The 16981-nt window shown below is 44.5% G+C and overlaps 4 protein-coding genes across 4 annotated transcripts; 2 read left to right on the forward strand and 2 right to left on the reverse strand.

Annotated features, from left to right (window-relative positions):
- Positions 1-81: 81 nt before the first annotated feature.
- Positions 82-5795, forward strand: LOC108112116 (enhancer of mRNA-decapping protein 4 homolog). The gene is made up of 11 exons (XM_017221870.2): positions 82-278; positions 360-634; positions 700-908; positions 1097-1497; positions 1561-1814; positions 1896-3451; positions 3536-3773; positions 3832-4072; positions 4134-4299; positions 4370-4892; positions 4964-5795. The coding sequence occupies exons 2-11, from the start codon at positions 375-377 to the stop codon at positions 5151-5153; spliced, it is 4038 nt and encodes a 1345-aa protein (XP_017077359.2). The 5' UTR covers positions 82-278; positions 360-374; the 3' UTR covers positions 5154-5795.
- A 75-nt stretch (positions 5796-5870) lies between these two features.
- On the reverse strand, positions 5871-9387 carry LOC108112133 (GATOR complex protein Wdr59). Its single transcript, XM_017221885.2, is given in 7 exon segments — positions 5871-6106; positions 6225-8078; positions 8134-8307; positions 8367-8564; positions 8566-8651; positions 8708-8918; positions 8977-9387. Coding segments are annotated over 7 exon segments (2910 nt in total). The 5' UTR covers positions 9289-9387; the 3' UTR covers positions 5871-6031.
- Positions 9388-9684: 297 nt separating this feature from the next.
- Positions 9685-13846, reverse strand: LOC108112467. The gene is made up of 2 exons (XM_017222323.2): positions 13409-13846; positions 9685-12283 (listed from the first exon to the last, which is right to left on the reverse strand). Exons 1-2 carry the CDS (start codon positions 13462-13464, stop codon positions 10222-10224), a joined length of 2118 nt encoding a protein of 705 aa, XP_017077812.2. The 5' UTR covers positions 13465-13846; the 3' UTR covers positions 9685-10221.
- Positions 13847-15329: 1483 nt separating this feature from the next.
- LOC108111587 lies at positions 15330-16838 on the forward strand. Its single transcript, XM_017221111.2, has 4 exons — positions 15330-15753; positions 16177-16357; positions 16420-16505; positions 16601-16838. The coding sequence occupies exons 1-4, from the start codon at positions 15376-15378 to the stop codon at positions 16736-16738; spliced, it is 783 nt and encodes a 260-aa protein (XP_017076600.2). The 5' UTR covers positions 15330-15375; the 3' UTR covers positions 16739-16838.
- Positions 16839-16981: the final 143 nt, after the last annotated feature.

Raw genomic sequence — 16981 nt, forward strand, 5'->3', positions numbered from 1 at the left:
GCGTTGTCGATATTGGCCATCCCTGGCACTGGTCCGTGGCGCCGATAACGACGCTCTCGGTTATCGATTGCTCATGCACACGCCGCTTCACATCTCTAGGGTTTTGCGGCATTGAAAATTTGCGAAAATTTGTGAGTTTACGGGGAAGAGCTACCTAAATGGTTTAGTTTCGCAAGGTAAGCGATAGATTGCTGCAGGCCTGTCTTTCCAAATATCGGCTGGGTGCATTTAACAGGAGAAAACGAGCCGGATTTAACTGCTGCATTTTGAAAGGGCAGGTTAGTGCGAATCGTTGTTGGGCATCCAACTGGCGAAATTAATAATGTGTACCCCCATGCCATATCGTCGCCCACCTGCAGTAAGCCGATGTGTCAATGTTAATCGCGCTCTTCGCGCTTGCACACTTGCCAATCTTTCGTAAGACGCTCCTAGTTTCCTCCTCCCCGTCGCCGTCTGTCCCCAGATCGTCAAGGTGTGGCAGAGCAAGTTCCGCGTATCCACTGCCAGTAGACGTCCGCATCAGCATCCGTGCTACAGCCATTGAAGCAGCATCCGGAATGAGTAGCAGCGGCGACCAGGACAAGCCTATAGCTGCCAACGGCAATGGGGCAGAGCCCCAGGAGGTGGAAATCATGTGCGTACAACCGGATAAATATTATGTGATCTTTGCTTATAAATTCCTCGTTTTTTCCACTGCAGCCACTTTCAGCCTCAAGAGAAGCAATGCTGCCGTGTCATCAGAACCAACAATACCAAGGTTCTTACCTCAGGTGGCGTCCACACTCGCGGATCCTCCAAGGTCAAGCTAAAAAACATTGTCGATTACAAGTGGGAGCGCAAGCACTACTACCCGGGTCACCTGGTGGCTGTCCACCGAGATGGGAAGCACTTGGCTTACGCTATTAATGGTGAGCTTTGTATATCCTATAGGAATTTCATTACCAATTTGGATTAAAGTGGCAAGGAAAGCTTTCTTATTAGTGGTAGCTGTAAGAAGTAATGTTTCGCAAGTCTATAGAATCCTAGGAAAAAGCTGTTTAAAATCGATAAGCTTTTACTATTTTATTACGAATAACTAATTGAATGTTGTCCCCAGTCAACAACAAAGCCACTGGCATGGAAGGCATGGTGCGCGTCTGCAATATCGCCAGCAGCATGCGGGCCCTAATCAAGGGGATGAGCGGTGAGGTCTTAGATCTCCAGTTCGCCCATACAGACCGCGAACGCATTCTGGCTGTGATCGATGTCAACTCGCTGTTTGTCTATAAAGTCGATCAAATCGAAGGCAATCTGCTTTGCCATCTCGTGCTGAAGGTAGAGGATCCCATTGCTAATTATGTTCCGGAGTACGACATGGTCGCTTGGTGTCCCTATGTCTGCAGCAGCAACGCCACTGTTCCGATCAATGATGAAGACGATGAGAATCAGCTGCTCATTTGGTCCCGGAGTTCGCAGTTCCAGTGCTTCCAAGTCAAAATGATTGTCTCTGAGCATGGGGTTCGTTGGTTTTGTTTTGTTCGTTCGTTTAGAAATATATAAACGGTTTTTATTTCTGAGCAGCGTGGCAAGATTCAACCGTCTTCTCTGGAAACTGGGTATCTGAAGATTGAGGAGGACTCGCTGATCACGTGCGCCGCTTTATCCCCGGATGGAACCACTGTGGCTGCAGCTTGCGCAGATGGCTTGGTTCGCTTCTACCAAATTTACTGGTTTGATGTGCGCAACCATCGTTGTTTGCACGAGTGGAAGCCACATGATGGAAAGAAAGTCTGCTCTCTATTTTTTCTCGACAATATCAACAAGCCTGTTGAAGAGTAAGTAAACTAAATTTTCATTATCATTGGTGATTGTGCCTAATTAGTTGGAATTAAAATAAACACATCTTCCTGTATTAGTTCTTACTGGCAGCACGTGATCACTACAAGTGATGCCAATGCCGAAATAAAGCTGTGGAACTGCTCGCTATGGGAATGTCTGCAAACTATCAATGTAGCTTCTAGCAGTCCCTCGTCAGTGCAGCCTGGAAACTTTATAGCAGGCATAGACCGCAGTGCCAACTACTTGGTGTTGTCTTGCTTGGACTCTTTGGCTGTCTATGTGATGCAGATCGGCAACTCTGGCAGCGAAGGATCTGGAAATCGAGACAGTGATAGCGAAGGAGAAGGAAGCGACACTTCCAAACGTATCCAAAACGTTGCCGAATTTAAGCTAAGCTCGGGGATTCTCTCTTTCTCTATTGTAAACGCTAGTATGCGTCGTGTGAAGAGCTCCATCGAGAGCTACTATCCTATCGAGGAGCCCGATGACTTTGACGACGACAGCAATTCCACCAACGCGCTAGTACTGCACATGTTTGTGGTGCAGGCAAAGAGCCTCCAAGAATGTCAAATCATATACCAGCCGTGCGTGGCCGAAAAACCGGAGCGACGCAGTCTTAGCAGCAAGCGATCCGAGACGCCGGAGGACGATTTACTGATCAAAAAAGAGCCGGAATCCCCCAACAGTGGTACCGCTGGTACTGTCCAGCTGGACGCTTTGTTCGCTAAGTCCGCCAAGAGATCTTCAACGGGAAGCTCATCTGCCATAGTGGCTGTGGCTGCAGCAGCGGCTGCTGCTCCTTCAGCTATCCTACAGGACCCCGCCAAGGAGGCCGTAAAGTCAGAGTCTCCGCAACTAAGCAGCGTTTATCCCCCGCAGGTGAATCTCATGACACCAGATGCATTCAGTGCAAGCGGCACCTCCACCTCAGCAGCAGTGGTGGTAGCCGCAACCACTACGACTTCCTCAGGAACTGATATCCTTGGAGAGAATAGATCCATTGACTCGGCAGTTTTACAAACATTGCGTATGCTGGCCACAGTTACGTCAAAGACGGAAAACACCGATGCTGAAGTTTTCCGTAAGCTAATGAACAACACCCTGATCGAGGACCGAGAACAACAGAAGCTCAAGGAAAAGCTTGACGCTCGCAAAAAATTTGTTGCCATTGATCGAAATCCGGAGCGCAATGTAGCTGAAAATTTGGCCAGTGGCGGTTCAAGTCCGAGTCGTGAAGTACAGGAGATAATGGCCACGCAGGAAGACGCTGATGCCTACGAGGCGGAGCTAGAGAATTTGGACGACGAGGAAGAGCTGCCTAACTCATCGCCCTTGGAGGCAGTGGATGGAACTTGGCCCATCGTTAAGCTGCCATCACTGACCAACTCTGCTGAGCTCCAGAATGCGGCACAGATCATGTCACAGGCGGTGCAAAACACCAACAATGGCAATGTTCCGCCCACACTTGGAAGCGGTAACAACAACAATACTAGTGTGGGGAGCAACAGCAACAACAACACGGCCACGACTCTTAACACTAGCAATAGCAGCAGCAACAACAACAACGTAGGTGGTGCCTGCGATGGCTCGGGTGGAAATGCAGAGCTGAATGCCAAGATCGAATTACTCCTGGGTATGTTTATGTAACCTTTTCCAAAAGGACATATTAATTCATTTTATTTTTATTAGAACTAACCATCTATTGATTTTTTTAAAGATTTGGTTAAGGCTCAGTCCAAGCAAATGAACAAATTGGAGAACGAAGTCATGAAGCTACAAAAGCAACAAGAGTCGGTTGTGGCCCAGAATAGCATACAAGCGGCATCATTGGATCCTAAAAATGTTAGTCAGTTAGCATATAAAATCGAGATGCAGCTGTCCAAATTGATGGAGCAGTACCTCAAGCGATACGAAAACGAACATAAGAGGAAGTTGACTGAATTTCTGGCAGCGCGGTAAGTTGAGAAACGATGATGAAGTTTAAAAGTTCTAATCAATAAATACCTCCTACAGTGAGAGTCAGAATCGCGAACTGCGCGACTCTGTGATCCAAGTGCTGAACCAGTATGTGATGAACCACTTTACGGACATCGTTGGCAACGTCATTAACATGGAATTACAGCGCAAACTATTCCCGCAGGTGAACGCAAAAATGGATCAGCTCACAGCCCAGATGCAGGTGGAGATCGTGCAGAAACTGAGCATGTTTGACAAGACGGTAAAAGAGAATGTAGCTCAGGTGTGCAAAAGCAAGGTATGAATATCTAAAAACGCTTATTAAGGTGTTCCTAATTAGCTTACTTTCAACTCGTTAGCAATTTCTGGACACTTTTGGTAAGTCCGTGTTGATTGGTGTCCAAGCCAGCCTGCAGACTGCCTTTATTGAGTCCATGAGTAGCACCTTGATTCCAGCATATGAAAAATCCTCGCAGAATATGTTCAAGCAATTGCACGACGCCTTCAGCGTGGGTATAAAAGATTGTAAGTACACTTAAATACTGACTTTAATATTAAGTTTTATATAATTGCTTATTTGGCTTTCTGCTTTTAGTCATGGTCCAGTTCAACACTTACCTGCAGCACATGCCTCAGCCCCAAGCGCTGGGTGCCAACTCCGAGGAACTGAACAACAAGTTAGCCATGCTGAAGCAGCTAGTCGAAAGCAGTTTGAACAAGCATAGAAATGAGCTCACGGACGCCATGCTCGAGACGCAAAGAGAGGTAAAGAGCTTGGAGATATTGTTGGCGCGACAAGTCCAGGAAACTATCCGAACTGAGCTGCGGAAGCACATGGAAAGCCAGAACCTGGCGATGCGTTCGCAAGCAGCCACGCCGGCACCACCATACGACCTTAGGGACAGCATTAAACAGCTTTTGCTGGCTGGACAAATCAACAAGGCCTTCCATCAGGCTTTGCTGGCCAACGACTTGGGCCTAGTGGAGTTCACTCTTCGGCACACGGACAGTAATCAGGCTTTCGCTCCAGAGGGCTGCAGGTTGGAACAGAAGGTTTTACTGTCGCTCATTCAGCAAATATCCGCTGACATGACAAATCACAATGAGCTTAAGCAAAGGTGAGTTTAGAAAAACGGAATGTGGTCTCAATTGTTTATAATTTTAAACCGTTTACTCGTTTTTTTTGCAGATACCTCAATGAGGCACTGTTGGCGATCAACATGGCAGATCCAATTACCCGCGAACATGCTCCGAAAGTACTCTCCGAGCTGTATCGCAATTGCCAGCAGTTCATCAAAAACAGCCCCAAGAATTCACAGTTCAGCAACGTGCGTCTGCTGATGAAGGCTATCATAACGTACCGCGACCAGCTGAAATGATATCAAGAGAACTACAACCTGGCCAGCGCCTGGTACTGATAGATTACCACTCTGACCCTGTACCGTGACCGATCCCCATCCAAGATAGTTAATCTAGGACCACATACACATTTAAATATACACGCTTGTAGTTAAGTCCGAAATGCAGTTCATCCCTGCTAGCCAGCTCTGAGCCAAGTTCATTCCTCAAAAGAGTTAAAATTTTTCTATGCCTTTCATTTTATTGTTTATTTGTTTGTGCGTGATTTGTTTTAACTATGGCTTTATATCTAATATTTATGTCGCTATATCAAAAATGTATTATCTTTAAAAAGATTTGCCTACTAAATTGCAATATAGGATTTTTTTATTTAATTTAATTTTTGCACAGATCTGCGAGCAGTTCAAAAGTGCGGCATATTTAATTTTGTTCTCTTAGATTTTCTTTTTTTTATTATTATGACGCTTACTAAAAAAAAGAAACGGAGCTGTAAAAACTTATTTAAAAATGATTTCCAAAACAAAAGAAACTTTCGATAATGACGAACAACACAAATAATATTATGATGATTGCAAATGCAAAAGCTACAAGTAAATCGTAGATATAAGCTAAGAAAAAAAAATTTATAATAAAAAATAAATGTATGTACTTGAAAAACAAGAGTCGTAGCTTTTATCTTTGGTTTTGATCGCATAACTTTGGTCATGTGTATAGTTCCATATAGTTTTACCCGTAGCTTAGCTAGTGAATGGTCATATATTTTTAAATGGTATGCAAAATCGTACAAAAATCTTTCTCTTAATGACTAAAAAACACCTAACTATTTTGATATTCACAATGATGACAGAAAGTTTAGCACATTTAAATCAAAAAGTTCACTTGTCACTCAATTGTCCGATCAACTGAGTAAGGCTAGAAGCTCCGACGTGCGTTCCAAGCATTTGCATCCACAGGTAGCACACACTTCGTGTTTCTGAATGGAAATAAAAATAAACAAAGTTTTTAAACGATAATAAATGTGTGTCAAATTGTATAAGTCTTTTTATTTAAAAAGAGGAGATCAAATACTAAAAATAAGCCTGTGAACTCACCTCAAACCACTGCATCATATGATCCATGTGACCACCATGACCGCAGGCCAGGCACGCGTTGGCTGCTCCCTTTACAGGTAACCGGCAAAGCACACAGAAAAGTACGGGTCGCTTGCAAGGCTCGCATTTTGGGGTTCGTTTGGGCTTGGCGCACGTACCGCACTCAGTAACAAATTCCACACCCTGGACAGGAGGTGGCATATTCTGTGTATGCTTGAGGACCAGGGCCCGCTTTGATAACAACTGCCAACCGAAGAGAACTTCGGCGTAAGCGCGCTTAAATTGATCAAACAGTGGCACTTTGGCGCGTCTGATTAATGAGCAAGGATATGCATCAGACTGGACTTGTTTCACCTCCAGATCAAAGGAGTCTGACCAAGAGTTGCTCCGAAGTTGCTTTAATTGTTGCCAAGTGTTGGATGACGAAGAAGATTTGACGTCCAGCGGTAGTACCGTGTGATAGGGTGAAATTTGCGAGTTCAGCTGTGGTGGAAGACGAACGGCCATCTCCATGATAGCGTTTCCACCCGTAGGGCACTTGTCAAATAAACAAGCTAAAAGGACTGCAGTTTGTATGTCGCCGGAGGTGGCATAATGCATAATAAGTGATTCTAATAGAGATTTCTTGAAGGGATCCTTGTAGAACAGCAACTCGTTAAGAGTTTCATGAGGGACTTGAGGTGTGGCTATCAGTTCTGCTAATAGCCAAACGGGCACCAAATCCAATCGCCCATGCTTTCGACAGATTTCTCCATTTTTACGACAAGTCTCCGCTATGTTGAGTTTATCTAAGGAGAACTCTCTGGCCATGCCGCGATTAATATGGAGAAGGCTGCTTGTGTCATATACATGAACTACGGGACTTCCGTTCATTTGCCGGATGGCTCGCTGCTTTCCAGGTTTTCCCGAAATCATTCGCTCCTGAAGATAAAATGAGGCATTTGCGTCCCGCTGAGCAGTTGCCATTACATTGCCTAGCAGCCCACTGCCATTTATTGCTGAGAAAGTCCTCGGTGTCAGGGATGTGTGCTGGCGCAGGGTTAGCCTTTTGTTGTGTACCGGCTGGGCGAAGGTGGTCAGCATACCAATGGCATTGAAATGTACCCCAGATGTTCTGGGATATGGAATGCAGGCATCGTGCAGGGTGCTGGACAGAGCTCCTTCCAACCGAGGCGATTGTAGGAGCAACTGGCTACGGTCTGCTCCACCAACCGCTGCTACTTTCTTTTTCATAGCCGCCACCAGGGCACGTAGGCATTGTTCTAGACATGTGCGGGATTTTTTGACCCGCTGCAAGGCATTACAACGAAGCACCTTAAGCAACACGCCACTCACATCGTTGGAAAGAGTGGTACCTTGACAAAACTGGAAATCAGGCGGTGCACTGGGACTAGGATAAGAAGTCGCGAATGTCACTTGTAAAATAACGGTGTGTCCCCCGGCGCAAATCTTGAAACAGGCGTAACGCTTAATAGCGTCTAGCGTGTCCACCTCCACATGAGGCATGTTTGTGTTGAGTAGCGAGAACTCGTGGTGAAGCGAGCATGTGGGTTGATCGGTCAGAGATCTGGCTATGTGTGGCTCCTCTCTTCGATAATAACCGCCTCCAAAACTAGGAGAGCGGGCCATCGGCAGCGTGTTGGATGCTCCGTCACCAGTGGAAATGGGCAATGAGGCGGCAACCAAAATCGAACGTGGATGCAGGAATTCTGGAGGAGTGGGCACTCTTAATTCACTAAGGTCAGGCTCAAAACGGGTTTCTTCTTCCTCCGCAGACGGTTCGCAAAGCTTCAGCATATTGTCGTCAATTTTCCAGACTCTCAGGGTACGATCCCTGGACCATGTAACAAGTTCCTAAAGATAAATCATAGTTTAAATACATTAAATTAATTTTTCTTTCAGTACGCACTATTTCCGTGGAGCTCTCCCGATTTGGACGCCAGGCAAAATCAAGTATGACATCGGTATGACCCACAAAGGAGCAAATAGGATCCGTTTGCTTACTGTTGCTCCAGAGTAGTAAACTATTCTCACCGCGACCCAAGTGAGGCACCACAATGCTTACTAATCCGTTGCCAATGGGCTGCAATGTTGAACTGAATTTTAAGAAATCCACCAATATCCATGATTTAAATAGATTACCGTGTATCTTGCTCTCCATACTGGCGACATTGTAGTGATTATCTTCTCAGCCCTGCGAGGATTGCATACGTCGAAGTACTTCACCGTTCCATCCTGACTTGCGGTGGCCAAACAGGTCTCTCTTTTGTGGCTCCAATTGATGCCGTGCACTCTATTTAAATGCGCTGTGATGTAGTGTGTGGGGCAGCTGCCCTTGCGGAATGTCCCAAATGCGTAAATCGCCATCATGAGCGGCAGCCAAAAGGTTTCCCGAAACACGGTTAAAACCCACTTGGGTGGCACCAGCTAAAAGAATATGGAATGAAATGATGATCCCCAAAAATAACTTTACAGATACTTACACATGCAAACTGCATTCAAGGATAGGGCTGGTTTCCTGGGTTCCCTTAAATCCCAAATGTGGGAGAATGTGTCTATGGAACAGCTGACCAGCAGGTTGGGATTCTTGCCGTGCCAGTCGATGTCGGTCACTGTGCGAGTGTGCCCGCGCAAGGACATCTCATAGTGGGGCTCTGCAGTGCCCCAGCGCACAATATCAATGTGCTGACTAGTCTAGATTTCGTAAGAGTCGATTAACATAGTTCTTTAGTTATTCAACTTGATTTCTTACCGCTATGGCGCAATACTCCTTGCGACTGGGGCATATGGCGAACTCTGCCACAGACACCTCGTACTTGGACTGTCTCTCATGGCGCCGCAAAGATCCATCCTCCTGTCCCAAACGCTGCAAGGCTAGGTATCCACGTCCCGCGAGGAGCACCCACTGACCAGAATAGTCCACTGACATGGCCGTGGCCTGGGAATCGCGATGCTCATAGTATTTGTTGCTTTGCCTGATGATGTATGTTTGTTCTGGACCTCCTGTTCCCGATCCTCCGGCTCCGCCGCGTTCGCCAGGACGCAGTGTCTCTGTGGGTGGCATTGTGACGTACTACAATGAGTGCACGAAAAACATAAACTCTACTAATTTAATGCATTTTTGTAACGAACAAAAATAAAACGAAGAAACTGAACTGATAAGAACGATAACGATAGGCAATAGCATCTAAATAAAATCGATGCAACCATCGATAAGCCATAAGGAAAAATACTAAGGTATTTTAATGGAGGAAATATATTTATCGCTTATCGGCTTTTGAATTTCGTTATCAATCTGGAAACACGTTTAAAAGTACTTAATATTTTTTAAATAAAAATAACACTGACTATTTGAATTGGTTCATTATTTATTTTTAATTTGTCAATCATCAAATAACATAATTGTGCATTGGTTAAAAATTGTAATTAAGAAACTTATAAAAATATATATAAAAATTTTTTAAAAGATACTGAAATTTTTAGCAATTGTTTAAAAGTTTTTTAATTGACTTATTTTTTTTTTAAGTGGAAACTCAGTCAAATTACTTAAATATTAGTATATTGCAAATTAAATAGCTAAATTTTTTTTGTATTTATAACAACTCAATAGGCCCTAATACATTTACATTCCACATATAGTATAACCATTTAGATTATTCATTTATAAGTTGGCTAACCCCATTGCTATCGGTAATAGTTTATTAATTATTTTACATACACATAAAGTAATTTCGCGGATATTACGATTATTAGTTTATTCAGTTTATTGTCCTCTAAGTTAATGGGAAATAAACAAATTCCGCTACACTACCATAACTATATAGATGCATAAGACTGGGAGCTTCTTACGGCAAAGGCTAAAATTGGATTAGTATTTATACAAACTTCGGCTATTTCATAGAAATAAACTAGGTTTTAGGCTAAGGCTACGCTTAATGGGTTTCAAGTCTTTGACGTCAAACACCCCATCCCGAAAGAACCCAATTGCATTGCCACTTTATCTGTGGCAATAGCAGAACATCTTTAGGGCCGGATCGTTGAGGCAGTAGCTCTGGCTTCCGTATAGATTCAGTCGGCTGATGGTGCCCGTAAGTACGGTTGTATAGCCAGTCATCCGCACGGTGGACTCGAAGACACCGAGTCCGGGCTTCGTCTGCAGTCGGAGAGTGATGTCCACTGCATAGTCTGTGGATATGTTCTTCACAATCTTCGAGTGCGGCGCCGCAATCAGGGCCTGCAGAATGGAGTTCAGGTAGAGGGTCCTGCATTGGGAACTATCCTTTAGCCGGTTGTTGATCAGGCGGACCAAATATCGTGCCGCCCGCTGGACACGTGCATCGTTCGTCTGAAGCTCTTGGCGCTGGTGACAGGTACACCAGTGAGCAGCAATTCCCGCCTGCTCGCATGTCCTCCCCGCCGGAATGGGCAGAAAGAGGCTAATGCCCCTGGGCAGCGTACTGTCCGGTTCTTCAAGTTCCGCTGATTTGCGTAGCAATTGATCCGCCTTCAGATTCCGAAGATTCAGAAGCTCTAACATCGTCGAGTGGACATCAAAAGGTGTGGTTAGCCGGCGGGCATTTAATCTGAGATTGGCTATGGCCTCCGGATAACGATCGTTCATCCAAGGCGGGTACAACATCATCATCAGTGGCTGACGTTCCTCCATCATACCCTGGTAGGTCCGTCGAAAGGAACCCCATCTTAATCCATGATCAGACAACAGCATTACTACCGTGCGATTGAGCACTCCAGAATCTTGGAGCTGCGTCAGCTGTGCCAACATGGCCTGATCCAGTAGTGATGGGAAGTTAAAGTAGTCATGGGTGAGAGCCACCGTCCAGAAAAATGAGAAGAAGAGATCATTGCTCATCTTGGGCACCAGTTTCCTCATGTATTCAAGCAGCACATCAGCAGTTCTCCGGCTGCCCATGCACAGGTACATGTTGAGGTCCTTTTTAAAGGCTAAATTCTTCTCCATTTCCATGATCATGGGCCTCAAATAGTAGTCCGTGGGCTGCTTTTTGAATCCATTTTGGTTGTAATTAAACGCCGAGAGCAGGGCCACATCCTCGGCGAAAATGGAGCGATAGCCCAGTTGCTGGTAGCGTTTCCAAATGAAAGAGCATCTGTCGTAGGATCTCAATGTTTTGGGAGTGCAGGCCAAATTTAGTTCCTGGTCATCCAACCCACTCAGCAACGGCACTATGTTGGGAAAGGTGTTGTCGCCCACCTTGTTGTATCCCCACAATTCCACGTGGGACAGCTGTTTACGGATGTAACTCGCTGTACGACGCATCTGACGTAGGAAATTAAGGTGCGATAAACTGTCCATGCCCAGGATCATAACGGAAAGGCGTTCCAACTCATCCTTACTCTTGTTAAAGCTGACCCTATCACTTCCAGCCTTGATCGGGGGTCTAATCCGTGGCTTCTTAACCGCAAAGAAATGACAATCCTTGTAGAAAAGTTTGTCCGAGGAATCATAGCACCACATGCAAATGAATTCCGAGCTAGTCGGAAGCTTCATCACTTTATCCAGCTTAAAACTCACACCGGGACTGTAAGAGTTCTTGGAATCCGTATTTCGGGTCACCTCCGTAAAGTTGCAGTTAACGGAAGACAGGTCGCTGATGTTGTAGTGGGAACTAAGCTCACTGGCGTCCAGATTGAGGTGCAGCTCTCCGGGCTCCGTATCGCTGGCCCGCACAACAGCTCTATTGCAGCTATACGGACGTGGTTTGAACATGAACTGGGCAATAGTGTCATCGGTGACCTCAAAGTGTGGCATCCGGCAGCCTGGAGTGTCCACAAAGTAGGCCGTCGTCAGATTTCCGCCGTAATGGTCCTCAATGCGAGCCATGAAATCGAAGCCATCACGAAAACGGAGCAGCTTCGTCCTGAGATTATAGTCCACACATAGGTAGGAAAATATGCAGAGGCAGAAGATCACAATCACTATCTTCTTGAACTGACCACGGTTCTTGTTCATGTTGTAGTAGCGGTAGTACTGCTGCAGGTCCCTCTTGGTCATAAACTTCGGGTCCAGCAGATATTTGCTTCTGTGGAATATAAAAATATTAATGTTAGCTTGATTTTTATGTCTTATCCGAGGTAATTTGTTTATTTTAAGAATGTTACATAAAGAAATTTGACAGATATGCCAAATGATATAAAGATTGAAAATGCTACGAGATTGATAACAAAGTTGAATGAAATTATTTTTATTGGCCATCCATCACCCCATTATTGCTTGAATAAGTTTGGTTCATTGCCTTCGAAATTCACTTCTTCTCATCACCCTTTGACCTTTCCATGTTTACTGCAAACTTCTGGTAGGTTCATTGTATTCTCTACAAGGCCTAGCAGTTTTTTATGCTGACAGCCATTAATTAAGGCAACAAACAATATAATGAGTGCCCGAGGCAAGAGAAGCGTTCCGAGTGGCCACTCAGCCGAAAGTCCTTAATCCGCTGCCCACCTAGACCACCCTCAACCCACTTTTGAGGTCCTAACATCCACCACTCATCACACACCCTTCAGTAGTTGGTTTGCTGTGGCAAGAATGTGATGCTTTCAATGAATTCCAATTTAAGTCTTGGCTAAATCATGAATATGCATCTGAAGAAAGCCCAACAAAGTAGGCAATAAAAATGAACATACGAAGTGCAGTGTAGGAGACACTGAGAAAAATTTAAATTTATAAGCCAATAAAGGTGTTTTCTAAAGGTTGATAAAAAAAAAATCCAAAAATTCAAAAATCGTAAACAAAAAAATAAAACCTTTCGAAAGTGGGCTTGCATCCACTACCTAAAGTTTTATCTGATTTGTTCATCAGAGCAACCCATTTCACCCCCTGCCAGGTGGAATCCATTCAAAAGAATTTCCTTACCAATCCATCCGATTGTGGACAAAAACAAATTTTCAATTGACACTTGAAATTGCATTTTACTCAAGCAAACACACGGAAAGTGGAAAGCGGAGGCATCGAAGGGCTTAAAGAGTCGAAGGGAAAAGGATGAGCGTTGAAATGGCATTCGGCTTGAAAGCTTCAAGCAAACAAGCGATGACACACAATGACACACCTGTCCTCTTGGTCCACAATCCACCTCCTTTCCAACCCTCACCTCTCTTCTAGGGGAATCCTTTTGATGCTGACAGTAGGGTTTGCCCATTTCGTTACTTACTCAAAGCTCAAATCGCCGTATTTTCGCATATCCTTAGCCGTGTAGTAGGTACGCATCTTGGCGACACTTGCGAATTCTGATGCGCCCTAAGTCCCGTTAGTCTCACCCTGTCGAGCAACCTCTCTCCTCCCCCTGCGCTCAAGTCCTTGACATCCTGCTTTGCTTTCTAGTTAGTCCGACTTTTGTTTTGTTCTCCGTGCTCTGCTTATTCCGCTAATTGTTTGTGGGCCACATTTTATGCACTTTCGATACAACAATTTTCACACGACTGCACTCGCTCGGCTGTTTTGTATCTCCTTCGTCCTCGCTCTCCTCCGCCTCCTTTTGGTTGTTGTTCTTGTATTTTCATCCGTCTCCCAGTTTCTGATGTTGTTTTTGTTTTGGGTTTTCAATTGCCACGCTTTTGCTGCGAATTACTGCAGATTTATTTCCGTTTCAGTTGGCCCCACATCGCACACTGAGTTTTCCGCAGGACTCGGCGGAGGCTGCAGGCTCCCAGTTGACTGGATTACTTGCTCTCGCCTTCGCTCTCCCAGTGTTTTGACAGTAGCGTTACTCGGGTGGTTGGCTTGGGCGCAGGCGCGTGTCCGTGGCAGATGCTCCAGGGATGCTGCGCCTGGGAAAATTACACTCGGGTAAATAGGGTGTAATATTTGTGGGTTGACTTGTGTTTGAGAGGGGAAAAATACAAGTAGTAGTAGAATATATTTTATTGTTATATTGAATGGAATATTAAAAATACAAAATATAATGTTAAATACAATTCTCTATCTTCGTTTTAAAAACAATTTGACGTTTTGCTAAGATAACGATTTCTGTTTGGAGTTTCTTAACAACGTTTATTTATGAAAAATATTGAGGGCTTTGTTGTTAAAGCTTGCAATATACGAGTACCGTATGAAATTCTCTCTCCAACATTTTATTTTGCGACTTAAGTTTAACTCAATTAATCAACGGGGTTTCTTCACATGCTAACTAAAACATATTTTTATCAACATTTTTTGTTAACTTGCCTTTCCCCTGTTTATGGCTTACATATATGCGGGATTTAATGACGATTTGCATGGGTAATTAATCGATGAAGTCCTTAAGCTTAGAGATGTTTTATGGCCAATGAACTCTGATTCCCGCTGTTTCTTCGAATCAAAATGAAGTATGTGGCAGAAAGTGCAACTTATTAGAAAAGAAGTAAGGCTGTTGCTTACTTATGTTCTAGAGTAAACTTTAAGGACGTTAAGGCCCACGTTTGTATTGAAAAAATATAAATTTATATCTTAATGAGCAGTAAGCCAAAAATAATCTTCCATTTTCCAAAGATGCAACACATTTCAAGAATCCTTTGGCATGCAAAATACTTAAGTCCCATACAGGGACACAAATGGGCGGACACATGCAGCGAGAAGTCAACCGAGTTCGTGGCCATTCCAGGCACTCATTTTTTTGGGCTTAACGAGCAACAAGTGGAGGCGAATTGGGCCAAAGGACTTTCACATTCCGCTCATTAGACCGACCTACCGAAAAAGCGCAACAGGCTGCAACCAACACACACACACATACGCACACTCTCTTAGCCTCCCACACATTTATGGTCGATGTGTGTGCGTTAATAACTTGGCTGCAGGCAGGACATGGATTTTGATGTTCAATAATTACAGCAACAGCCACAGCCACATCAAGGAGCAACAACAAGGACGCCGGGTGGGAGAGCCAATCGTAAATCAAAGTATGAAAAAAGCATTTCACTGTTGGACCAGCTCCATCCCGATTAACAAGCGTCTATAATGCTTCATTACTGTAAAAAAGGGAGTACAAACCAAAAAAAAAAAACTATTGAAATGTCAAGGAATTTTGCTGCTATAAAAGCATCAAACGCATAAAGGCAACGCTTCAGTTGAATTTTCAAAAGTGTCGAACGCAGGAACGCAGGCTTGACAATAATTAGTTTCCAGCCAGGAGGAGTCATCAGAATGCATCACCCACCTGGGCCGAAACCAGTGCAGGCTGCCTGGCGCCAAACTGCCAGGAAGAGGAGTCTCAGGAGTTTCGCTTGGAAAGAGAAAGGGTTCCCAGCTAGCAGAACCTATCACCTGCCAGCTTTGTTGATTATCCTGCTCGTCCTCATCCAGAACTTTGAGCTGCACATGTGCAGGCAATTAATGAGTTATCCGGGCGACAAACGATCCCCGGACAAGCTCAACTCTATTGGTGGCAGTGCAGCCGGAGAGGTGACATTGCCGGGGGCCAACAATGCTGCAGATGGCAAGCGGGCGAACGGAAGGTCGGCTCCCAGCCAGCCGGAGGAGATTTTCAGTGCCCCAGCCGATGAGGGCTACGACGAGTATCCGGTAAGCCGAAATCACCAAAAAATCGCGTGGGCCGTGTTGGTCACTGGCTGTTTTGAATCCCTATCACCTTACACACAATTTGTAATTGTATATTTTTCATTTGATTGCTTTTTGTGCTTTGACCCTAAGCTATATATTTCCCCTGGAAAACTGAGCTGACGTCACATCACTTTGATTATGCCAGGTGCAAGCTTGTGGTGGGTCTAATGAGGGTTCTTTCTCTGGCCGTGGGTTGACCAAAAACACTTTAAGCCATAAAATTAAAAATTCTAAGGGGGCTCATGTTTGAGGCGTGGGAAGTGTGAATAAGGTCCTTGGAAAAACATTTAACTAATTGAAAATTAAGTTACAAAATGATGTTTGGAGTCTAGTTTATGGTGGGCGTTTTCTATTAACATTACCCTATATTTCTTCCTTATACAGATGGTTGTTCCCAAGAGAGCAGCTCTACTTCTCGACCGACTAATGGTGGCACTGCATCATGCCCTTGAGCAGGAGAGGAGTGAACAGCGAATTGGAGACTTCTTTGGGGAGAAAAGCCTTCTGAATGGTAAACTAGGAGAATATCACAACGGATTGGAACCCCATCATGTGAGGGAGGATGGTATGTTGTTAAGGATTAGATATATTAATAAGAGAGATTATAAGAAGGATATATGTTTTCAGGCATGTACAGTGATGATGATTCGGGAACAATGATGGATTATGATTTCAAAGATTTGAACCAGATCAATCGCGCCACTGGCGAAACAGTAAGTTGGAACATAAAACCTAAATTGCAATATAAGACATAAAATTAGCAGCGCGATGTGTAAGAAAATTTCAGTTAATGCCAAAGAGCTTTCAGAGAAGAGCGGGCGCCGAACGATCTGGAACTTCCAACATTTCCGGTTCCCCAGCTGGTCCCAGGCGTATCCAGCCATCCGGATCCGGCGGTGGCCGAGCCTACTGGCGTTGTTATTTCAATGCCGTTAGCTGCTTTTAAAGAAACTAACATCAAAATCAAAAATATTATATAAAATTCCAACTGATCTTGAAAGAGATGTTTTAAGAAATGTTTCGCTGCCGATGTGAAAGCTGCTGTTCGCGCCATTAACTGAAATCCACAGAGCTCTGTTATTGTATCTATAGTGGTATCTGTATCTAGTATCTGTATCTGTAACTGTATCTGTGCACTTGTAACTCACTGTGAATCTGCGTTATAAATAAACCACCAACGATAAGTCCA

Source organism: Drosophila eugracilis, unplaced genomic scaffold (genome assembly GCF_018153835.1).
Source record: "Drosophila eugracilis isolate 14026-0451.02 unplaced genomic scaffold, ASM1815383v1 contig_534, whole genome shotgun sequence".
NCBI classification, from domain to species: Eukaryota; Metazoa; Arthropoda; class Insecta; order Diptera; family Drosophilidae; genus Drosophila; species Drosophila eugracilis.

What these genes read in the sequence shown, in the direction of transcription:
- LOC108111587 (XM_017221111.2), top strand. Translation starts at nt 15,376, where the DNA reads ATGCATCACCCACCTGGGCCGAAACCAGTGCAGGCTGCCTGGCGCCAA. An exon ending in AGGGCTACGACGAGTATCCG is followed by an intron (nt 15,754 to 16,176) that starts GTAAGCCGAAAT and finishes TTCCTTATACAG; the next exon opens with ATGGTTGTTCCCAAGAGAGC. An exon ending in CCATCATGTGAGGGAGGATG is followed by an intron (nt 16,358 to 16,419) that starts GTATGTTGTTAA and finishes ATATGTTTTCAG; the next exon opens with GCATGTACAGTGATGATGAT.
- LOC108112116 (XM_017221870.2), top strand. Translation starts at nt 375, where the DNA reads ATGTTAATCGCGCTCTTCGCGCTTGCACACTTGCCAATCTTTCGTAAG. An exon ending in CCCCAGGAGGTGGAAATCAT is followed by an intron (nt 635 to 699) that starts GTGCGTACAACC and finishes TTTCCACTGCAG; the next exon opens with CCACTTTCAGCCTCAAGAGA. An exon ending in TGATTGTCTCTGAGCATGGG is followed by an intron (nt 1,498 to 1,560) that starts GTTCGTTGGTTT and finishes ATTTCTGAGCAG; the next exon opens with CGTGGCAAGATTCAACCGTC.
- LOC108112467 (XM_017222323.2), bottom strand. Translation starts at nt 13,464, where the DNA reads ATGCGTACCTACTACACGGCTAAGGATATGCGAAAATACGGCGATTTG. An exon ending in TACGGCGATTTGAGCTTTGA is followed by an intron (nt 12,284 to 13,408) that starts GTAAGTAACGAA and finishes TATATTCCACAG; the next exon opens with AAGCAAATATCTGCTGGACC.